This window comes from Malus domestica, chromosome 08, assembly GCF_042453785.1.
Source record: "Malus domestica chromosome 08, GDT2T_hap1".
Taxonomy (NCBI): Eukaryota; Viridiplantae; Streptophyta; class Magnoliopsida; order Rosales; family Rosaceae; genus Malus; species Malus domestica.
The window spans coordinates 8,018,062-8,043,542 of record NC_091668.1 but is presented as its reverse complement, the minus strand read 5'-3'; the positions used below and the strand labels follow the sequence as shown (position 1 = coordinate 8,043,542).

The 25,481-nt window shown below is 37.0% G+C and overlaps 1 protein-coding gene across 1 annotated transcript; it reads left to right on the top strand.

Annotated features, from left to right (window-relative positions):
* Positions 1-13,976: 13,976 nt before the first annotated feature.
* On the top strand, positions 13,977-23,862 carry LOC103410177 (UDP-glucuronate:xylan alpha-glucuronosyltransferase 2-like). Its single transcript, XM_070826234.1, has 6 exons — positions 13,977-14,258; positions 18,490-18,507; positions 18,604-18,662; positions 18,759-18,762; positions 21,713-22,364; positions 22,742-23,862. The coding sequence occupies exons 1-6, from the start codon at positions 13,977-13,979 to the stop codon at positions 23,671-23,673; spliced, it is 1,947 nt and encodes a 648-aa protein (XP_070682335.1). The 3' UTR covers positions 23,674-23,862.
* The last annotated feature ends 1,619 nt before the right edge of the window (positions 23,863-25,481 follow it).

The window sequence follows — 25,481 nt, the reverse complement described above, 5'->3', positions numbered from 1 at the left end:
TTCCTCATAGACACCTTTTAAAGGTGTTTATTGATTCTTAGGCACCAAATCAGAACACCACAAGCTAGTGTTGCTTAACAGGCAGTTTCTTTTTTTTTTTTTTTTTTGAAAGGCAACAGGCAGTTTCTAATGATCAGTTTTGGGCACCAAAACGTGAACGGTGAAATAAGTCTATTGGGTTCCAGAGACTATTTGAGTTATGTAACTCAGTTGGATCCCACTATGCCATTTTGGCACCTGAACAAGGCTGAGGGTTACATATTTACTTTCATACTTTTACCGTTGGCCTATAATTAGTTATAATTAGATATCAAACACGTTACATAAAATTATTATATATCTGCCCTTATGTAAGTCAAAACCGACCTATCCATCCACAATTAACAGATAAAGGTATTAACTACCACTTGATTAGATTGTTATCATCATTTTTATCATAAAGTTATGATCGACATATTAATATTTCTTTTATAAGATTGTATATTAGATAATGGATAATGCGTGTTTCCTCCCATTGACGATTACTGAATTTTTACCGTACGAATATTATAATCGAGACTGTTCATCCTTTTTATCATCATTTAAAAATCATATCTGCAAAAATTATTCAATTTAGAAATTTTTTAGTCATTCATATGTATAAAACAAATAAACGGTTCATCATGAGGATACTACTTATTATCAAAATCATTGATTGGTTTACAACATATAGATGACTAAACGATCTCCAAATTGAATGATTTTTACAGATATGATATATAGATGATGATAAAGAGAACGAACGATTCCGATTATAATGTTTGAACAGTAAAGACTTGTTAATCATAAGTGGAGTGAGGAGACAAATAAGTCATTTCATAGAGAGACACAAGCATTATCCTTAAATAATTGAAAATATCCACTATTTGGATGATGGGGTTGTAGATTATTTCGTTTCATATCCATACTTTTTATCCATTTGGCATCTGAAGTAGTGGTAATCGTTGTCTACTCGTCCATATGATGCCCATAACGTTAAAGACATCTCACTTTTGATGTTGAGTCATGAAAAAAAAAATACATATTTTGAGAAAATTATCGATGCCATGGTGTGGTGTAGATCAAGGAATCAAATTTTAATGCTAAATAAACTAAAATATTTTTTGAGTAACACTTGTCCTCACAAACCAAATTGTAAGTGAAAGATGTGAGAATGTGAAAATAAAAAAGTTTCATATTAGTGATAGGAGAATCTTGCAAGGGCTTATAAGAAGTTGGGTTACTCCCCAGATAACCAATTGATTTTATGGTGGAATCTCAACTTTCTTCATAGTATCAGGTTGACTAACATGTGAAGCCTAACGGCTAGATGTGTTCCACGTCACCTATTTATGTTGTCCACTTGTTAGACTTAAAAATATGTCACACGTGAGGGGCGTATGAGAATGTGAGGTCAAAGTTCCACATAGGTAAGAGACCAAACCATGCAAGGGCTTATAAAGATTGAACTACTCCGTATATTACCAATTTATTTTATGGTGAATCTCACATTTCTTCAAACGATACCCAAAAGTTCATGCATACCAATCCTTCACTTTTATTCGATGTGAGATCTTTTAAGGTAATGCTATGTTTCCCTTTATTCTTAATAAGGACACCACTATTACAATCTACATGTCCCCTAGTTTGCTTCTTGTTTGTATTGAGAATTTCACCTCGGCGTATCCCTAGAGTACTTTTCTAGGATTGAGACCTCAAAACTATTTTTTATTTTTTTGAACAAACGATATTATTTACACTAATTCGGAGGTGATGAGCTTAATCTCACAATGGACTAGTAATAATATGGTTGAAATTCATTTTTAATGAGAATCGAACCTAAGTGATGGATTGTCTTAGTTGATAAGGCCATATTCTTTAACATACTCTATCGTGAGTTCAGACTCTTCCCTTCCTCTATATATATCTTATAGCAATAATAACATCGTTTGTAATAATAATGATGATAATAAAAATTTTAATATTTTTTTAGTACATACGATATTATTTACAGTATAAGGGATGGAGGAGTGGGCTAGCCTCATATTGGGCTATCCATAATAGTTTGGTTCGAATTCATCTTTGGCGTGAATTGAACTTAAAACCTCTTACTCACAAGTGAAGAGGAATACTACTAGACTATAGTATTAGTGACAAAAATCTTAATATTAACCTACCAAAAATAATACAAGCATTTTGTAAAAATTCTATGCACGTCCCCATGCTATTAAGAGTCCTTCCATCCAATGGTTCCAAGATATATAAAAAAAAAAATCCAAACTAACACAATAAAACTACTCACATAGTGGGCACTCTTTTTTCTTTAACTTTTTAAAATAAAAATATAAAAAAATATTTAAAAGCAAAACTAAAAAGAATAAAATTATAAATAAATAATAATAGTATGTAAAGGAACAAAATGCCACACGCAAGTTTGTGACCAGAGGTTAGTTTTTAATAAAGAGGAAAATCCTCATTCTTCTCTAATGTGATAATATTTTACCATACAAATATAATATGTATAAGTTTGTGACAAAATGTTAGTTTTTAATAAAGAAGAATGTCCTCATTCTTCTCTAATGTGACAATATTTTACCGTACAAATATAATACGCAGAATAAGGACTTTCCTGTTTGCTGAGATTGAGGAAAGTACGGTCCATAAATTAATGCATACAACTTTGGGGATTGTTTGGTGATCATCTACAATATATTAATAACAAAAACACCATATCCAGAATAAAGACTTTTCTTCTTGCTGAGGTTGAGGAAGTATGATGATCCATTAATTAATAGGAAAACTAATGAAAATGACTTGAAAACTTTGAGTTTTAATGATAAGGACAAAATAAAGGGTAAAGTGAATAGTACCAGGATTGACTTTTTAGTGTAAAAATGTGGTTTTTCGTTAAAGTGAACAGTACCGGGTGCTTTTCATTAAAGTTCCCTTAATTAATGCGTACAACTTTGGAGATTGTTTGGTGATCATCTACAATATTACTAATAAAAATTTTCCTTTAAGCCATATCAAGAGGCTTCATAAACCCTAAAGTTGATTAGTATTCCCTTCAATCACTCTTTGCGAATAATTCCATATTGGTAAGAATTTCTACTGTAATAAACTTTTATCACTTCTAGTAATAAATATGAGCATCTCCAAGAAAGGTAACAATTAGCTAAGTAGCAAAGTTAGATTTGTTATGTCATCTAGAAAAAAATGCATCTTTGACACCAATTAGTAAATTAAAGAAATAACAACTGACCTTGTATGTTCAAAAGATCAAATGCTACTTCTTCAAGTTAGCAAATTCGATCATGTCACATATTTTATTTGAAAATATTGTTTAGTAAAGAATTTAGAAATAAAATTTGGCCTTCATAAGGTAAGATAAAGCTAAGATTTATTTTATAGTAAAAGATAAATCTTAAAAAGTTTGTTGAAAAGTGAGTTAAAGTTGTTGTAGTCTATTTTTATCTGACAAAGAGACTAGGGCCGGCGGCATAGAGAGAGAGGAGAGCGATGTGTGTTTGTAGAATTGTAGGGGAATGTGTGTTGTTATCCCTCCTACATTGTGCCTTTATTTATAGTAGTAAAGGGAGAGAAGATATTCCTTCTCCTCCAAGTAATACAAGTTGTAATAGGAAAGGATAACTAGAATCAAATCTAATTTAGGATTTACACAATCACACTTATTCTAGGAATGTTTACAACACTCCCCCTTGAGTGTGCAAATACTTAAGGTAGATTCAGCATCATGCAGAAGTTGAGGAAGTTGAGGAAGTCGACTCGTCGGCATTGATTCCAAGGAACAACGCTTATTCTCAATGAGGGAGGAACTTGCATAAGTAGTAAGTCTCACTAAAAAACCCTAAGGCTATGGCAAAAACCCGAGTAGGGACAAAATCCATAGTCTAAGGAAAAATGCGTGAGAAATGCAAAGTCAAAAGAAACGTCTACAGGACGTCATCAGGGATATGACCAGCCTAAGGTGGGTGCCTCGTTAAAACCTAGTTAGGTAACAAAAACCCAGTGGAAAAATGCTCCTAATCGTAGGGAAAAAGAGTACATTAAGATCAAGCAAGTATCCAGAAGATACTCCCCCTGAGTTTGACATAATTCCAAAGAGAAATAGCAAAGTTACAACTCAGAAAGTTTACGCATACCAATTCCATGAACAAGCTTCTGAAACGTCGCCTTCAGTAGTGATTTGGTGAAGAGGTCGGCCATATTGTCTTGTGATCGGATTTGCGTGACTTCAATCTTCTGATGCTCTTTTTGTTGATGTGTAAAGAAGAACTTCGGCGCAATATGCTTGGTGTTGTCTCCTTTGATGTAACCCTTCTTGAGCTGTTCGATGCAAGCTGCGTTGTCTTCAAAAATCGTCGTCGGGGCATTAATGGCGGCATGAAGATCACAGGAGCTTCGAATATGGCCCATTACTGCTCTCAACCAAAAGCATTCCCGAGTTGCTTCATGTAAGGCGAGAATTTCAGCATGGTTAGACGAAGTGGCAACTAAGGTCTGTTTAGTTGACCTCCAAGATATTGCGGTGCCTCCAACGGTAAAGACATAACCCGTTTGAGAACGCGCCTTGTGCGGATCAGATAAGTATCCAGCGTCGGCATAACCAACAAGGCGAGAATCAACCCGATGAGCATAGGGTGCGGCATCACTCGAGGATTCATAGGGATAGAACAGGCCCAAATCCGTAGTACCCTTAAGGTAACGGAAGATGTCTTTCACGCCAGTCCAGTGTCTGCGTGTTGGTGCATTGTTGTATCTTGCCAAAAGATTAACAGCGAAGGAGATGTCGGGTCTAGTGCATTGAGCTAAGTACAATAAAGCGCCTATCGCACTTAGATAAGGAACTTTAGGTTCCAGAATCTCTTCATCATCCTCCTTCGGATGGAAGGGATCTCGCTTTGCATCTAGCGTACGAACGACCATAGGAGTACTCGAAGACTTCGCTTTATCCTCATTAAAACGGCGCAGCACCTTCTGGGTGTAGTTCGATTGATGTACTAAGATTTCATCCGAACAATGCTCTATCTCAAGACCGAGACAATATCGAGTCTTACCTAGATCTTTCATCTCAAATTCCGACTTCAGGTGTGAAGCAGTTCTCGCGAGTTCTTCAGGAGTTCCGATGAGATTCATGTAATCGACATATACTGCAACAATCGCAAATCCGGAATGTGACTTCTTAATTAACACATAAGGGCATAGTTCATTGTTCACATATCCCTGACTAGTCAAATACTCACTCAGACGGTTATACCACATTCTTCCGGATTGTTTCAAACCGTATAGTGAACGCCTCAGCCGAATTGAGAGCGTGTTCCGGGGTTTGGAAATATTTGAACCAGTCAATGTAAGTCCTTCGGGAACTTTCATATAAATTTCCGTATCAAGATCCCCATAGAGATACGTGGTTACTACATCCATCAGCTGCATATCCAGTTTTTCGGAAACTACCAAACTGATAAGGTATCGAAAAGTAATCACATCCATAACGGGTGAGTAAGTTTCGTCATAGCCAATCCCGGGGCGTTGTGAGAAACCTTGTGCTACAAGACGAGCTTTGTAACGCACAATTTCGTTCTTCTCATTATGCTTCCGAACGAAAACCCACTTGTAGCCAACAGGCTTCACATGTGGAGGAGTAGGAACTACAGGTCCAAACACCTTACGTTTCGCAAGTGAATCAAGTTCGACTTGGATTGCTTGTTTCCAGTTTGACCAATCAGCTCTACGTCGACATTCATCAACGGAACGCGGTTCAATGTCATCGCTCAACATGATCTCAGTAGCTACTGCAAATGCTAATGCATCGTCGACAATCATCTCATTTCTACACCACACATCATCTAAGCTAGCATAATAGACCGAAATCTCACGATTCTCGGGAGGAAGATTCGTCTCTTCAAGGACGCTTCCATAATCTAGAGGTTAAATGAGTAAGCGATAGTCGGATTCACGGTAGACTCTTTGGGACCTTGTGCCATGGTTTTCCTCTTCCGGGGGTGTGAATCCTTTGAACCAAGGGGTCTGCCACACTTTTGTGTAGGGGCAGAGGATTGGCTAGCCGCTAATGTACGTGGATCACCAGAATTGGCGTCCCGGGCTTCCAGGAGGGTAGTCCGTCGTACATTTGGTACATCTATCTTTGCAGGCATATTCGCAGCTGGAATATGTGATCTTGTCATGCGCGCTAGATCGGTGAAAGCATCTGGCATGTTCTGAGCTATGCTCTGGAGATCTAATATGTGCTGCACTTCAGCTTCAGATTGAGCGGTGCGGGGATCTAAATGAGACAAAGTGGGAGTCATCCACGATAATTCGCGTCATTCATTAGGAACGTTGACGTTCTTCTCTCCCCCTAACGACGGGAAGATTGTCTCATAGAAGTGACAATCCGCGAAACGAGCGGTAAATAGATCGCCTGTCAAAGGTTCTAAGTAATGAATAATCGAAGGAGAATCATATCCGACATAGATTCCCATCATTCGCTGAGGCCCCATTTTTGTGCGTAAGGGCGGCGAGATCGGCACATAGACCGCACAACCAAAAACGCGCAGATGCGATATGTCGGGTTCGCATCCGGTGACCAACTGAAGGGCATTAAATGGTTGTGTCACAACAGGCCTCAGGCGGACCAACTTTGCTGCATGCAATATTGCATGGCCCCAAGCAGCGATCGGGAGCTTGGTACGTATGACCAACGATCGAGCAATCATTTGTAAACGCTTAATGAAAGCCTCTGCCAGGCCGTTCTGGGTGTGAACATGGGGTACAGGATGTTCAACTTCAACCCCAACCGACATACAATAGTCATCAAAAGTTTTAGATGTGAATTCTCCAGCATTATCTAATCGAATAGATTTGATCGGATAATCAGGGTGGTGAACCCTGAGCTTGATAACCTGAGCCAACAGTTTGGAGAATGCAGCGTTCCTTGTGGACAACAAGCACACGTGTGACCAATGTGTAGAAGCGTCAACCAAAACCATAAAATATCTAAATGGTCCGCAGGGAGGTTGAATCGATCCACAAATGTCCCCCTGAATCCGTTGTAGAAAAATGGGAGGATTCGAACGAATCTTGTCATAAGAAGGCTTAGTAATAAGCTTTCCCATAGAACATGTTTGACATGCAATTTCATGGATCGAACCTAAGCTTCGGGTTAGTGGATGCCCGTGTGAAGTTTTGAGGATACGGCGCATCGCTATTCGTCTAGGATGTCCCAAACGATCATGCCAAAGTGTAATTTCGTGCGCGGTCCCTATGGTAGGGCCGGCCACATAGTGGCATTCTATGGGGTGTATGGTCGTAGTATACAGACCACTCGGGTTACACTCCATCTTCTCTAGAATACGCTTCTCGCCATATTCGTAGGAAGTTACGCACATAAATTCAACTCCGTTTTCTACGTGGGTTTCAGCGTGGTAATGGTTATCTCTAATGTCCTTGAAACTTAGTAACGTTCTTTCGGAACGTGGAGAGTAGAGTGCCTCAGCAATGGTTAAGATTGTACCATTGGACAACATTATACGTGCCTTACCGTATCCTTCGATCAGGTTGGATGGGCCTGAGAGGGTTGTCAGAGGTGCATTCTTAGGTACGAAGTTAGTGAAATAGATGCGTTCACGCAAAACAGTATGCGTGGTTGCACTATCTGCCAGACAACTAACTTTCCCACTAGTCATACCTAGAATGAAAAATTAATTTGATTCGGTCACATGCATAAAAGTTTATAAAAACAAGTATCAATTCAAATAATTTCATTTATTAAAAAAAACTTAATATCCAAAATAAATCAATCCATTCACATAGGAATAGAACATACAGATTCTAATAGACATGTATTGGTTTAATTTCGCATGAAAAACTTCGGGTTTCATGGGTGATATGTTTAAGTGAAAACTTCAGGTTTTCAAACAAGGCATGTTTATAAGAAACTTCGGGTTTCAAAGTAATTATGAACTTCAAGTTCATATATTCCTGCAGGCAAACACAAATATATATGCAAACAAATATGCAACAAATATTGTATGCAAAAATATTGTATAATGATAATTGAATTAATTTATGTAGTCTTCGGGGCCTAAAAACATAGGCAAAGCCCACAGGTGGCTCATGGAGCTCACGGGGAGACATGGATAAGGGGAATGGGCTGCTGTGTGCAGCACCAAAAAAAAAAATTTCTTGTCGGGCTGGGCCGCTGCAAGCGAGCCCAGAAAAAAAAAATTTGTTTTTTTTTCTTTCGGCATGGGCTGGGCCGTGACATCGCAGAGCAGCAGCAAGCCCAAAAGGGCGCTGATGTAGGCTGAGGGACAGGAGCCCACTGGGGCTCAGGTTTTTGGGATCAAACACCTCAGCGAGTGCTGGGTGTGTGTCGCCGGAGGAGAACACCGGACCTGGCGCTTCTGGCGTTAGTCGGGGTTTTGTGGAAGACTCGATTTGAGTCATGGTGACCATGGGGGTGAACGGAGATTTAAAAAATCTCTATATTCATTGTCAAAACCCTAGAAATTCGATTGTAATTTAAAAAAAAATCGAATTTGCAGACAAAAAATTCGTCAGAGACGACTGCAGGTCGTCGGGGGTAACTGGGCATGGCTGCAGGCCATGTTGGTTGACGATTTCAAGGGTGGCGACACCTGCTAGGCGTCGGGTCTGGGTGTTGGGCCTGGAGCCGTGTCTCCAGGATTGGTTCTCGGCTCGGGAAAAACACGGGTTCGAAGAACCCTAATTCCCCAATCGCAAAAAAATTTTTTAATGCAATTATATTATATGCATGTATAATTCTAATGAATCACATATTTACGTTGATGCATATGCAAATAATAGTTTCAATGCATGTACATATGTAAGATTCAGTTCACAAATATCAAATTCACATAATTGTAGCAATTTTGGTGATGAAGCATACACAATTTATGTAGAATCTAAAATACGTTAAACGTAAAGTTGAGTCATGCATCATGGTGAATGTTCATGCTATCAGGGCTTGCAAAATATCGAGTTAAAAGTCGTTGTTTGGAAAGAACCTGATTGCGTGATGATATGGATGAACTGGTTTGATGCAGAAAAAAAATCTCCAACGTCAGATTCCTAAGCCCAGCGGTAGGAGCGTGCTGATAACGTGTTGTAGTCTATTTTTATCTGACAGAGAGACTAGGGCCGGCGGCAGAGAGAGAGGAGAGAGATGTGTGTTTGTAGAATTGTAGGGGACGTATGTGTTGTTATCCCTCCTAAATTGTGCCTTTATTTATAGTAGTAAAGGGAGAGAAGATATTCCTTCTTCTCCAAGTAATACAAGTTGTAATAGGAAAAGATAACCATAATCAAATATAATTTAAGATTTACACAATCACACTTATTCTAGGAATGTTTACAACAAAAGTAAATTTTTTTTTAAATAGCATAAAAGTGTCAAATTGGACAATAAATGACAATATTTTTAAACAAAAGTTTTGCTGTGGAGATGCTCCCTTTGACCCCGGTCAAATAAGCATCTATACACAGTCACCTGGCTACAAAGTTCCATGCTTTGCCTTTACGCACAAAACAGTTAATACAAACTTGTCTGCCATTCTCATCCTATACCTTCTTCGTATCTTTTTATATTCTGTGATTATGGTTAAATCGTGTCAACATTTTATATTTGTATTACTTTTTATCTTATTATTTTTATAAAAAAATTAATATAAAATATTAACGTGATTTAACCGTGATCACAAAATATAAAAGAACATGAGAAGGACATGTGATGGGAGGATAAACAGTCCAAGTCCAATCCAAACAAGAATTAATAACAGGGTTTGGAAGCTTGATATTTCGTTGAGATGGATTATTTATTGATAATTCTACAGGATCTCTGATTGTATTATAATATTATTATCCACAGGGCCAGGTGGCCAGGTGCACCCCTATATAAATGTAGTTCGAGTCACTCATCAATTCACGGCAAGCCTTTTAGTTTTCTTGTGTGTGGAACACAACACAGAAGAAAATTTCAAGATCACTATATATCTATATAGTATCATGGGTAGGTACGACGGTTATAAGAAGCCAGCCAGAGTTCCATGGACTAGGGAGCAGGTGGTGGATCTCTTCTATAGTTTTGACAAGGACGGCGACGGCATGCTGTCAAAAGAGGAGCTGAAGGCAGCGTTCAGGGAGCTCGGGTCGCGTTGGGGCGGGTTCAGGGCGAGGAGAGCTTTGAGTCATGCAGATGCCAACAGTGACGGGCTCATTTCTAAAGAGGAGATCAAAGACCTTGTCAACTATGCCCTAGAATGTGGGTATACGCTAAATTAATTATAGTACGTATTGGGTTATTAGTAGTTGCAGGCTTGTAGCGAAGGAAGGAGGCGATCTTGTGTTGCCCCTCTTATGTATGTAATGCTTATGTAATATAAAAAAATTAAACAAGAAACCTTTTCTTTGAGAGACTTGTACGCCTAAGAAGAACAATAGCAGCACCTGAGCCATATTACTGGGGACCAGCAGCACCGTCACAAGGAACGGCACCATAAACGCTCAACATCGTTGCCGACTGAGAAGTCGGAATACCACTAGCTAATCCACCATAATTTTTAGTCCACATAACCCTAGCTCGACTTGATTACTAACTCGAATTCTAGTGCAATGTCTTTTTTATATAAATAAATACTCACTGCACCCATAATTCAATCCATTTCTTAAGAAAAGAAAAACAAAAAGCACTTCATACGCCATGTTTATTTACACCAATTATGTTAAAAAAATTCAATTTCTTTAAAAGTTTCCTTTCGATAATGAAAATTAAAATAATAATAATAATAATAATAATGCTTGTGTCCCTCTATTGGGGAACTCACTTGTATTCCCACTTACAATTAACGAATATTTCTTATCCGAATATTATAATTATTACCATCATCTAAAGATCATTTCTTAAAAAATTATTTACTTTGGAGATCTTTTAGTTATTCATATGCATAAACAAATTGACGGTTCATCATGAGGATGATATGTGCTTCAAAACCGTTGATTAGTTTAACATGTAAGGAGGACTAATGGATCTCCAAATTGAATATTTTTTTGTTGATATGATCTTTAGATAATGATAAAAAGAATGAATAGTTCATATTAATGATGTTCAGATGATAAAAGTTTATTAATCATAAGTAGGGAAACAAGTAAGTTCTCTCCATAGAGAGACAAGGGCATTATCCTCAAAAAAAACTTTTGATCCATGTGAATAAATTCTTTCCTGTTTTGGTACACACAATCATAATACATGGCTCCATTATCATATTATCATATCCGAAAAAAGAAAAAGTAGTTGGTGTATCTAGTATAACCGCATGCGAACTCTTTTTTCCTTCTCGGTCAAAATAACCTTTTTCTCCCAATGAACGGATTATTACCAATTGCCTTTTTTATTCTCAGTGAAAATAACATTTTTCTCCCAATTACCTACAAAAAAAAACAAAAACAATCATGAGCTCACATTGCATAGTGAGAGAAATTTAGGAAATTTTATGTAAACCCATGTAACCTTTTTTTACTCTCAACTTAAATTTTAGATGTTAATTATTTTTTTTACCCTATTGCATAATTATCATCAAGTACCAGATGAAATTAATAATAAAACTAAAATTTATCAATAAACTCACACACTATAATTAAACTCCACCATCACTCCTTGTTTATCTTATGTTCATTTAGGCTAAAACCTATCACTTTTATAGTGAAAAACAAGTTTTTTTCGGTCCGAGGAAAATGCTTCTATCGTCTATGCAACATTAGCTGTTGATAAGGAGTTGCAACCAGACAAGGTGAAAGAAAAATGTTAGTTTCCAACTGCGAACTTTCAGTGCACTTTGAGGCTGCTGAGGTGAGATTTCTTCAAGCATCGTATAACACATAATTGAAAAAGTTGGTGTTTGTGGAACTTTTCAAAGCAAAAAAAAAACAAAGGGTACTCTCTTCTTCATTCAGCATGAATAGTCCCTGTACCCAAGTCCATTCCGAGATAAAGCTGCTCCACCCCTCCCCCTACCAACTGAAACACCCACTTGAGCTTCATCATTATTGCTTCCAACAACCATTGGTATTGTTAAAGTACCAATCAATGACCCAAATGCAACTAATTCCTTCATCCAATTAATCTCTAAATGCAACTAATTAGTAATCCTACTAATCCTTCCCTCCAAAAAAAGTTAAAGATACTAACTTGAGCGAGGAATGCTTCGGCCTCTTCGTGCCGAAAGCAAAGCAATCCAATGGACTTGGCCTCATTGGGATCAGAGATGAGCACGAACTCATTGTTCGAATTGCTAACCGTATATACGGCCGTCCCGGCCAGGCTCTTCGCCACGTGGTCAGAGCTGAGGGTAGCGGCCAGAGCGTGATTGCTCTGAGCCAGCCACGCGAAGGGAGGAGAAACCGGCGCCGAACGCATGCGCCTGGTCGCCGCCGGCGCGAAGTTGCCTGCTATGGTTCCGACTAGCCGCTTGGTGTCTTCAAGGCGGGTGGAGAGCTCGGCGCCGAGGCGGAGGCAGTGCTGGTGTATGAAGGTGGAGAGCGATAGCAGAGGGTTTGAGCGCGGGTAGGGCTTTGGGGACTCCATCTGTTTGGGTTAAAACTGAACTTTAGGCCCAAGGGTGGAGTCGGCCCAACAGAAGGTCCGGATGAAACTTAGGGAGCAGGAAAAGGGCCACTTGCCTACCTACCCAAGGACCAAGTGGTGTAGACTGATCCGACTGCACAGCCCAAAAAGTACTTTATGGTGGCATTACATGTAATAAAACTGATGAGTCATCACCCTCAGACCGCATTCGGGCAAAGCCGTTGCTATAGGGAGCCAAACCGAGTCGTCTATAAAATGAGGAAGAGAAGACAGGAACAAGGACACTCAAACAAACAAACAAATGCAAGCCAAAACTCTGCTCAAAGCCAGATTTGCCTTCCAAACGAAGCTGTAGTCAGCCAAGCCTTCATCCCATTCGGGACCAGCCTTTATCCCCCGCGGGATACTCTTTTCTTCTAACCTTTGTAATAGCTCTGCTACCTTGTTCAAACTTGTTGTAGTATCGATTCACTTTTGTATTCTCTCTCTCTCTCTAAGCTTTCAAACCTTTGACAAAACTGCAAAGATAGGGATCTGCAAGAAGATCAGCCTTAACTGATAAGGTTTAATCTTGCCCGACCTTCTTTGCTCTGTCTTTGTCTTTTCTTTCTTTAAAGCCTAGTAATATGTTGTATACTTCCAGTTATATACAAGTTGCTTCTAGCGAAATCATGATGAAAAGGCTTCCCCAGTACTTAGATCCGATTTGAATACATCTTCAGTGTTCAAATCAGATCCAAGTCCTAAGCCTGCGGGCATGTAAATCTGATCAGTTTAAAAGTCATTGGCCTCAAGGCATAAAAAAGAACTTTATGTGGACTTAACCCATCCACGACAATCCTTGATAAACGAGAAGTCCGAAGTTACTTGGGGCGCAAGTAATCGACCTACCTCTTAGTTTTGTTTCTATTATGTCATGATTATCATAGAACCCTTAAGTATGGATGGATTCTGATAGGAAGCCTCAAGGCCTACACCTAAGGCCCCATAAAGGCACCTATTTGGATTCATTCTACTTCACGGTCTAAATTGTCCGAGCACATGAACAAACTCTAATGGGAAGCCTCAAGGCCTACACCTAAGGCCCCACAAAGGCATCCATTTGGGTTCGTTCTACTTCTCGGACTCGGATAATCAGAAATATAATAGTGACAAGACTTTCATAACCATGAAAACCAAATATGATATGTCCAAGTACTGGTTTAGTTTGACAGGAAGCCTCAAGGCCTACACCTAAGGCCCCACAAAGGCACCTGTTATATCTAACACGGTTTCTCGGGCATATGCGTATTCACAACTAAAACTTGACATATATTCGACATCTGCCATACTGAAGATGGCAGTGGCACGCCTGAGCACCTACAAAGTTAATCTTGATTGTGAGCCTCAAGGCCTATACCTAAGGCCCCACAAAGGCACCTTTCAAATTAACTCTGTCCTTCTCTTTCAGCACTGCCCGACGAGTCTTGCCCGAAGAGTCTTGCCCGAGCAAGACCTGACCGACGAGACTTGCCCGACTAAGCCCGATAAGAAAGCAGAAGCCCGACAGCAGCCCTCAACCGGCGCCAACCTCCCAGGGGAGCTGTGTGCTCGTTTGCCAGGAAGTGATCCCCGACGGGTATTCCTGCGACGAACACCATCGTTTCAGTGCGGGTGACGACTGACGAGTAGCGCAGAATGGTTGTTTCGATAAAATCAAATTTCAAAAAACAATTTGTTTAAAAAAATAAAAACCTTGTTGGGCTAAATATTGCAACCCAGTTTGAATTGTAATTAGTTGCCCAATACAATCCAGCCCATACAGTTCTGTGGGCCACTCCATAGTTGTAGGTTTTTTTTTGGTTAAAATCTATATTTTTATTTAAAGTAGAAAGAATATTTGTTAGTTCCAAAGTTATAGCTTAACTTCTTGTATTACGCACCTGCGGAGCCAGGTATAAAGTTTTGGTGGGCTATATAGCATAGGGAGATTTTTAGTTATTTAAGCTGAAAAATACTAATTATTTGGCTTGTTTAATGATTTTTAATTGTTCGTAGGTCACTTAGCAAATGAAAAGTTTGAATCATATAGTTGTTTTTAGGAAAGAAATAAGGGTTAATAAATATTATATAAACTCATCCCTTTAACCAATATTAAAATTTATTAATAATAAATAAAACTTCTATACCACATAGGGTCCCTTATTTTATTCATTTAAAAGTTTGAAGGCTCGAAGCCTAAAAAAGAGATTATAAATTTCTTACTTTAATTTATTACTTTCAGATTTATTATTATATAACTTTATGTAAGCAAAAAAATAAAAATTGACCATTTAATTTTGTAGTAATAGTTTTACCTTAACTCACCCACCGAATAATTCATGGCTCCATCATTGGTATTATGCTTTACGTGACTTCTAATAACCATAATAGTCTAGTAAACTTTTGTTTTGTGAAAGCTTGGAACCGTATCTATAATATATTTGTAGATTGATTAATATTCAAGTTGTCGGCGTTGGGTCACTCTCGCTTTCAGTTCAATTAGGTATAATAAGGAACGAGATTCCGATGAAGTATGCTTTTGTTACTGAAGTGTCATTAATTAGGTCTAATCCATGCTTATTTTACCGAATGAGATTCTGATCAAGTACGCATTTTTTGACCTACTGGGCTACCATCGATTTTTATTCACAGTTTTTGTAGAATCGTTACTTGTTCATTAAGGATGAGAGTCTGAGATATGTATAGATTGAGACTAAGGTCTAAAATATCGATGATATCAGAAATATCGGTAGTCCAAAAACACGGAAATTTCGATAGAAATATTGGGATATTATCGTTAATGTTATACTTCCATTAAGTATAAAATAAGATTTATCCACTAGTGTAAATATTTTAAATTGAAGATCGAATTCATTCATTGCATTCTTATAGGATCGAGAAGTGTAGCTGCAAAAAATCATCAAAATTGGAGCTAAAATAACCGTTAAATTGTGATTTTTTGTTTATAACCATCGAAAACTTTTGTTCCGTTACCTAATATCTGAATGTTTGTTTTGTACGAATTTTTACGTATTCAATCTTGGAGTGTGTACAAACAAGTTTGACGGTTGGATCGTTGAAAAACGTTTCGTGGAATGCATATCACATCAAAACGGTAGATTAAACCAATACTTAAGAGTTAATGTTATACTTCCCCATCAAGTATAAAATAAGATTTTGTGGTATCCACTAGTGTAAATATTTTAAATTGGAGATCGAATTCATTCAATGAATTCTTATAGGGTTAAGGAGTGTAGCTGTAAAAAAATCATCAAAATCAGAGCTAAAATAACCGTTGAAAACTTTTGTTTTGTTACCTAATCTCTGAACGTTTGTTTTTTGTGATTTTTTACATATGTGATCTCGGAGTGTGTACAAACAAGTTTGATGGTTAGATCATTGAAAAAAGTTTCATAGAATGTGTATCACGTCAAAACAGTAGATTAAATAAGGGGAAACTTGATATAACTCCAATTTTTTGAGCCAATAGTAGGAATAGTCTAGTTTATTAGAAAATGTCCAATTCTTTAAATTTAATTATTTAATTATCAATAATTATCTCTTAAATGAAAAAAATTATTGTAAAAATCAAATTTCTTCCTAATTATCTCTTTGATTATTTCTTTTTATTTATTTATTTGTTATTTCTTGTTCTTCCTCATGCTTTAACCCATTTATAGATTTTATTTTAATTTTTATAATCACCTATATCACAGGTTAATTGTATTTATCTACCTATATGACAAATTCTTTTTCATAGTCAACCTGTCACAGATTAATGTGTCTTGCTTATAGGTATATTATGTTTTTTCTACCCTTTAGTTAGGTTTCATATTTCACTTATAATATACATTCATATATTTGCTACTTGAGTTAGGGTAGAATGTTTTGCAGATAGATTTATGTTAGTATATTAATTTTTTTTTTTTTGTTATAAGATATTAATTAGATATTTTGGAGTTGAAAAATGCATAATATTAAAATATTTTAATTGATTTTTAATATTTTTAGAAAATATAAAATGAGTATAAAAGAAATAAAAACATATAATTAGATAACTTGACTCACTTCTAAAAACTCTCTATGTTTTTGGACCTGGATCTAAAAGCCCCATTACATAAACACTCAAGAGTTAATGTTATACTTCCATTAAGTATAAAATCAGATTTTGTGGTATCCACTAGTGTAAATATTTTAAATTGAAGATCAAATTTATACATTGCATTCTTATAGGGTCGAGGAGTGTAGCTGTAAAGAATCATTAAAATCGGAGCTAAAATAACCGTTAAATTATGATTTTTCGTTTATAGCCGTCGAAACTTTTGTTCCGTTACATAATCTCTAAATGTTTTTTTTTTACGATTTTTTACGTATGCAATCTTGGAGTGTGTACAAATAAGTTTGACGGTTGGATTGTTGAAAAAAGTTTCGTAGAATGCATATCGCTTCAAAACGGTAGATTAAACAAACACTTAGAGTTAATATTATACTTCCATTAAGTATAAAATAAGATTTTGTAGTATCCACTAGTGTAAATATTTTAAATTGAAGATCGAATTCGTTCATTGCATTCTTATAGGGTCGAGGAGTGTAGCTATAAAAAAAATCATCAAAACCGAAGCTAAAATAACTGTTAAATTGTGATTTTTCGTCGAAAACTTTTGTTCCGTTACGTAATCTTTGATTTTTTTTTTTCATTTTTTTACGTATGCGATCTTGTAGTATCTACAAACAAGTTTAACAGTTAGATCATGGAAACTAGTTTCATAGAATGCATACCTCCGTTAAATTTGCCTAAATTTTGAAGTGGGAAAAGTAATTTGTGCTAATTTTTTATTTATGTTTTTCAAGTATTGATTAGACAATATTTAGTTTGTGTGATGACATTTTCATTGTACAATTATCTTTTTGTTTCTTTATCGCATATTTTACATGGGTTATTATCTATTAAACCAAACAATTATATATTTAAGTTTTGAAAATGTATTCTATTTAAATACATATTATTTATTTATTTATTTATTAAGCCAAACAATTATTATTTTATTTTTTTTAAATCGTAACAAAAAATTTTGGGAGGGGGGGTGAATTTAATATTTTGGGGGGAGGGAATTTTGGGGTATTTTTGCGCCATTTTTTTCTTGTCGGTTATAACCGACAGTAATGAAAATTTTCTGTTGGTTTTTATTTAAAAAAAAATGTTTCTGTCATTTTTAACCGACAGTAATGAAAACTTTTCAAAATAAAACCCCTCTATCTCTTCCTTGCACCGGTGCCTTTTCCCTTCGCCTTTTTATCCTCTCCTCATTTCCTTCTCCTTCTCGAGAAGCAACATTGGGCATTTGGATGAGCATGGCATCTACACTGGCCAGAGCTCCACCTTCACTCTCTGCGGCTACGTCAAGGCTCAGGTTTTCCTTATTTCCCTAGTTTCTGTACTGTGTTGCTGTGGTAATATTTGTGTTTTTGTTGGGCACTTGTGAATGTATTGGGTGATAAGAATGCGTAGTACGGATGCGGAATTTGATCATATTTGTATTTTTCGGTTCGGTTAATCTCATTTGATTCTATCATTTGCTTTCCTGAACTATGCTGAAACAATAACCTTTTATTCAACTATCATTTTCTTTATTACATCTGGTTACAATTGCTACCAAAGTATTGGAAGTTGTTCAATTACTGATAGATTTAAATAAAAACATGTTGACGCCCGCAGTCAAACTCGAAAAGCCGAGTGTAGCATATAATTATATCCAAACTTTTCTAATCCTAAGTATGAATTTTCCCCATGATTCTGAGGTTGGGTTACTGAGGTTTTGTTTTATTAGGTTTTCAGTTCTTCAACGGTAATTAGCATCCTCTTATAATTTCTTATCAGTCATTTGCAATTTGGCATTCCATCTGTTTTGCTCTGATTTCTTGTTCTTTCTTTTGTTTTTTAGGGAGAGGCCGATAGTGGTTTGGACCGTCTCTGGCGGAAGAAGAAAACCGACGTTAAACAGTAGAAATAGATGATTCTTCTTCAGTTCATGGGGATGAGTTGTTTAATTTCTGAAATAAATTATGTGATGTTGATGGTTTTTTCTTATCCTGTTAGTACTGTATGTTGCAAGTAGTTCCCAACCTTTTGGTGTTCTTGAGTTGGGCTGTTCTTTTGACGATTTAGTAGTGAAACTTCTACTCATTGAGTACCTTAATTATATTTCTAGAGTGTGAATCGTCAATGCGTAGAGTAGAATAATACGCGTAGATTCCATATTCATTCTGGATATGGTGTCCCTTAGAGAAACGTTGCACATCTTAAAGCTGGAAAATGTAGGGGAGGCCAACTTGAAAGGGAAAGAAATAATTCAGAAAGTGGTTTATATTTTTTTTATTATTAATATATTTTCTGTCGGTTTTATCCGACAGAGAATGCTCTTATTTTTTCATTATTAATATATTTTCTGTCGGTTATATCCGACACAAGTTCTGTCAGTTTTAGAGTATTTTTTGTCGGTTTTATATTCTCTGACGGTTATATCCGACACAATTTCTGTCGGTTTTAGAGTGTTTTCTATCGGTTATGTATTCTCTGTTGGTTATATCTGACACAATTTCTGTCGGTTTTAAAGTATTTTCTGTCGGAAAATTCATTTCCTGACGCTAGCAATTATGTCGCTTATTATATCCGTCACTGCATCCATTTTCTGTCGGATTTTGCTTAATATCCAACAGTAATATGCGTTTCTTGTCGGTTATCATAGCGACACTAGTAAATGCTTTCATAGTAGTGAAGAACAATCAGATTCAATATTCAAAGATTTGTTTTCTTCAAAACGACACTGAATTTTATTGTAGTAGAAAAAAAAAAATTAAGGGCTAAAAAAAACGTGGTTTCACATAAATATATTAATACTAGTGCATCCAAATCCTCTTGAGTAGATTTGTGGCTTGGGGGTTAGCTGACTCCTTTAATTTCAGTGAATATCTATGGATCGTTTGGGTGTTGTCTCTTTAAAGGTTGGAGTTGTTCTTTATACATGCCTTTTACTAACTGCTTAATAAAATGCCTCAAAGAGGAACAGTCATTCTTATTATTCTTTTAAAAATTATTAACTTGGGCGATATGCGTTCAAGTACTGAATTTCTCAATTGAAAGGAATTGGCAGTCTTGGAAAAAAATGGTGGAGACGTGGAGGAATAGAGTATATAATCATGTGTATTGCTAATTACATTGGCTTTAATTCTGTTGGCTACTACTACTTTAGTGGAGAGAGCCTTTTTCTACTATGAATATTTTAAAAAGTCCATTGCGTAACCGAATGGGAGATCAATGGTTAAGTGATATCATGTTGGTTTATATTGAGAGTAATGTTTTTTCTTCCATTGATAATGAAAGCTATAATTTACCGTTTCAAACTATGAAAACGTGTCGTGAACAAATATAAATTGTATTGTTATTTGTTCGATATATTACAAATGAAGGAACTATGGTTTTTAAAAAAAAAAATTAATATATGTCTAAGAATTGTTTGTGAACTTTTACATGTGACCCTCCAAATAAGTTTTTTTTAGATCCGCCACTGCCTATGTATTCATTTTAAATTAAGTACCAATATTGCCATTTATCATGAAAAATACTATCCACTGCTTTTTGTTAACAAAAAGTCAAATTAATGGAAAGCTATCTTCAAGTGCTTGTGACATGGCACCCTCAATGGTTATATATATAACATAATGGAATTACGTATGGTATCTTATCACATATACTTTTGTCATGTCACGTTGTTAGATTTTGAGTCATGATCCTACAATTAGAGGTGATTCCATTCCATTTCATCAATAAATTGATTTAAAGACAGTTACACCTACAAAAAGAGAGTAGTTTATAAAAAACCTCAAGATGATTTGTGCAATGAGAGAGTGGAGACAATCCAAGGGTATTTTTCTGGAAATCTAAAATAAGTAAATGTCCATAACCATAAGGATTACTATCATGGACACCTATACAGAAGAAGCAAAGCTTTCTCTTCTCCGACCTTGTTTGCTGTTGTCTGCGAGGGAAAGGAAAGTCCCAAACGACTAGGAAAATGCAGTTGGAGCTTGTTAAATGGTGTTGTTTCGCTATCGTTAGTTCTCTAACCACTGCAGCTTAACTCCTCTCACCAAATTGATACTTTCTAATCTCCCATGATTAACTAGCTAGCTAGTGTTTATTAAATCTCAGAGCCCCAAAATTTAAATGATTGAATTTGGACGTGGTCGTCAAAACATCATGAAAGATGCTTTGGTGATCCGAATCAACTTGGTTGTTATTGCTTTGTTTTTCATTGTTCATGTTACCCTTCTTCTCCTGTCATCTTCCTCCATCTATTATGAGAACGCATCTTCTCTTTTGAGCTGCTCAGAGCGAGAGTGCCATCACAAGGTCATGTGCCCTTCTTTTGAGGAGTTAAGCACGAACCTTTTCTTTTAGGTATATATGTTTGGGTGAGGGACTTTCAAATTCTAAGGTATTTAGACAAAATGATGAAGAAATAGATCACAACAAGTTAGATAGGAGGGATTAGAAATGCACCAAATGAGTATTACAAAAAGCGTGCGGGAGGGATTTGTAAATGTTTTGGTGAGAGATCCTAGTCATTTGTAAATCGCTCTCACATGCCTTTTGTAATGCTCATGTGGTGCTTTTCCAATCCTTTTATCTAATTTTTTGTGAACCATTTCTTCATCATCTGGCCTAAATGCCTTATAAGTTGGAAGTCACTCACCCAAACATACTCTTGGGTTCTAACTTGGACGACTTTATAAACCTAATTCAAGTACATATTTTATAACTCAATGCCCATGTCATATTAAAATACCTACATCAATCCTGATATTTACAAATATTCCCATCAAGAACTTTCCAACTCAATCCTTAACAATAGTACCAAGTCTTTAATTGTGAACTTGGTCACTATACTTAATTAGTGAACTTCCTACGTATAAATTGTATATTATTTTATTATATTTTTAATGTGAGGCTTAATTCTCCAACACTATTAACATTCATTTTTGTGTAAGCAGGTAGATAATGGAGTTAAGATCATGATGAAGTCAGTATTGGAGGAGACCAAAGGCAACATACCAAGGCCTAAAGGCAGTATGAGCAAGATAGAGGTACCAAGCTTTTTGAATGGAACTATGGGGAAGGGGATGATGAAATTTGCTATGGTAAATATGGATGAGTATGATTTGAGTGAGTGGGATAAGCTTGGAAAGACCATACCAATCCATTTTAACCACATTTCAGATAACATCAAATGGGATGATTTGTTTCCTACGTGGATCGACGAAGAGGAAGAGAGTGACGTCCCAACTTGCCCAAAGATACCAATGCTGAATATTCAAATATATGAGAAGATGGACATGGTGGTTGCTAAGTTGCCATGCAAGTATCCGGAAGAAGGGTGGAGGAGGGAGGTGTTTAGGCTCCAAGTTCATCTTATAGTGGCTAATCTGGCTGTGAGGAGAGGAAAGAGGGATGGGAATAGGAAGACAACTAAAATGTTGTTTTGGAGCAAGTGTAGGCCTATGCTGGAGATATTTAGGTGCGATGATTTGGTGAGACAGGAAGGGAATTGGTGGTTGTTTGAGCCAGATATGGCTAGGTTGCGGCAAAAGGTATCATTGCCTGTTGGCACTTGCAATTTGGCTTTGCCTTTCTGGGGACAACAAGGTATGCTTCCAAATTATGACCATATTGTTTCCTCTTTCATCTTCTCCCGTCAAAATCATTTTTCTTTATTATCGGCAGTGTGCAATTGTGCATATGATTTACATATCACATATATTCACAAAATAAAAAGACACGTTATTGTATAAAATCAATACGTAGTTATTACATATAAAAACATTCTTTATTCATTTTTCATCTAAATTGAAGAGTTTGTATTAAATGAGAAAATATGTCATATCTAGTTGTATATAATTACGAATCTATTTATTTCATCAGGTTTTTTAAAAAGAGATAATACACCATTGTACCAGAATGTGACACAAGTAATTGTATTCTACAATAATCTCTGAAGTTGATGAAAATTTAATCTGTTACAGTGTATGATCTGGCTAAAATCCAAGGCACAACAAACAAACCCAAGCGAGAAGCCTACGTCACAGTACTCCACTCCTCCGACTCGTATGTTTGCGGCGCCATAACCCTAGCCAAAAGTCTACTCCAAACCGGTACCAAACGTGACCTTGTCCTCCTCCTGGACAACTCCATCTCCGCCCCTAAGCGTGACGCTCTCTCAGACGCCGGGTGGAAGCTCCACGTCATCGAACGAATCAGAAACCCTAGAGGCAAAAAGGGCACCTACAACGAATACAACTACAGCAAATTCCGCCTATGGCAGCTCATCGAATACGACAAAATCATCTTCATCGACGCCGACATCATCGTTCTCCGAAACCTCGATCTCCTGTTCCACTTTCCACAGATGTCGGCCATCAGCAACTCTGGTTACCTCTTCAACTCCGGCATCATGGTAATCGAGCCTTCCAACTGCACGTTCAAGTTTTTAATGGACCACCGAGACGACATAGTCTCGAACAATGGCGGCGACCAGGGCTACCTCAACGAGGTCTTCGTATGGTGGCACCGAGTGCTGAAGAAGGTGAATGCTATGACGTATTTTCCGGCGAATAGGACAAACAATACGACGATTCAGGATAAGCAGTTTGGGGCGGACCCACCGAAGATATTTGCGATACATTACTTAGGGTGGAAGCCATGGCTCTGTTATAGGGATTATGATTGTAACTGGGACACCAAAGGGCGCCATGTCTTCGCGAGTGACGTGGCGCACGAGCGGTGGTGGAGGGTTCACGACACCGTGGAAGAGGGTTTGCAGAGGTTTTGTGGGCTGACGAAGCAGAGGAAGGATTATTTGGACTCGACTCGAAGTGAGGCGAGAAAATTAGGGTTTCCTGATGAGCATTGGAAGATCAATATCACAGATCCGAGGCAGCACCATTTGGTGGCATAGAAGAATTTGTATGTTCTTTTTTCTTCTTCTTTACTTTGGGTTCATATTAAGTTCTTTACTTTAGAAAGAAATATACTCTTATAAGAACTCAAGTCACAAAGAAATATACTCTTATAAGAACTCAAGTCACAATGCCTTATGTTTTAAAATTGCTCATGGCTTGGCAATATAATGATAGTTTTTTACCTTGTCTTAGTTATTCTCGCCTTGTATTTCTTTGCCTCTGATTCCTCTTCCTTTTGTTTAAGCCCTTCTTTCTTATTTCCTCTCTGTGTACCTCGTCCTTCTCCACTTGCTGTGTACTTTTTTGTAGTCTCTTGATTTTCGATCTCCTCCTTTTTTTTTTTTGTCTTGTTTTCTCTCCTTCGATCTTTGTGTTGATCCCCCCCTTTTATAGACTTACGGTGACAAGAAGAGTCGGGGGAGAAAGTGGGTAGTTTTTCACCAACTCCCTTTTGCATGTTATGGGCAACTTCTCACACGTTCAGCAACATGGTTCTTTAATTTTTCTGATTTAATTTATTTTTTATTTGTTTAAAAAAATGAATGGTATAGATTTTCTTGGTTAATCTTCTCCGTGGATTTTAATTGCCATCATCATCTCCACTTTCCTTGAATTGAGGAACAATTATTATTTTTTTTTTACCCCAACAACCACTACTCAGAATTATGGGGAAGAAAAAGGAAAGAATTAAACTGAACATGTGAGGGTTGAAATTGTACTATAAACTTAATAAGGGGGTGTGATGGACAATATATTTTTTGGCCAATTGACTCACTAGGATATATCCTTACCAATGTGTGATGGAATTTTCTTATAAGAGCAGAAATTGTATTATAAACTTAATAAGGGGGTGTGATGGAAATTGTAATAATTATTATTTAATTTATTTTATTACAAGACTATTCTAAACTATCCTATTCATTGAGAGAAAGACTAAGATCAAAGCAAAAGAGTTGACATATTACCGTATACAATTGACTTAACTCACGTCTACATAGTAATTATAATCAATGTTTATATTTCAAAGGTGGAAGAAAACAAAATAGGAGTAGTGTAGTTGACCTTTTGGGGCTTTGGGAATCTTGTGTGAAGGAACCTATTTCAGTTTTTAGTATGTGTATACGTACCACAAAAACCACAGGGACGTGGCAAGTTTCTGTAAAAGGAAGCCACAAATTCCAAACGGTGATCGGTACCTAGTGCACAGGAATGGAAGATCTCTCAATCGCTCACTCTCAGCCTCAGAAACTTTGGACTTGAGAATGTCCTGCCAAACGCCACGTTCCAACAGTTACTCAAATTTTGAAATCCGCTGCTGAAATCAATGGTCCCGGCAGTTTTGCCCAGATGGGGGGTTTTTGGACCGTTGGAGGCAGCATACGCGTAGAGTTTTATACGCATGTTGCACATGCAACCGCGTCGTAGTTAGCTCAAAATTTGCAACCTATTTAACCATGCGAAATTATATATAGTGGCCAACATAGTTGGTTTAGGTGGTAAGGTACCTGGCTTGCGTGCCGTCCTACCAAAGTTCGAGTTTCACTGTCAACAATCATGTATCGGTCCATAATCTGTTAAAAAACCAACAAAGGGGGCACAGACCCCTCTGTAAATTCTCAAAAAGACTTGCGGTATACCCTGGGCTTATGATGGTGTAGCCTCTCTTACCCCCTAAGCTTTTTGTTACCAAAAAAAAAAATTAAAAATAGTGAGAATGCGTGTGCGAAATCATTTTCTGACTTGTTTATTCATGTTAATAAACTTTCTGAATTGTTTAGATATAATGAGTCAATTCTTTAGTAGA

What these genes read in the sequence shown, in the direction of transcription:
- LOC103410177 (XM_070826234.1), top strand. Translation starts at nt 13,977, where the DNA reads ATGGCAGTGGCACGCCTGAGCACCTACAAAGTTAATCTTGATTGTGAG. An exon ending in GCCTTTCTGGGGACAACAAG is followed by an intron (nt 22,365 to 22,741) that starts GTATGCTTCCAA and finishes AATCTGTTACAG; the next exon opens with TGTATGATCTGGCTAAAATC.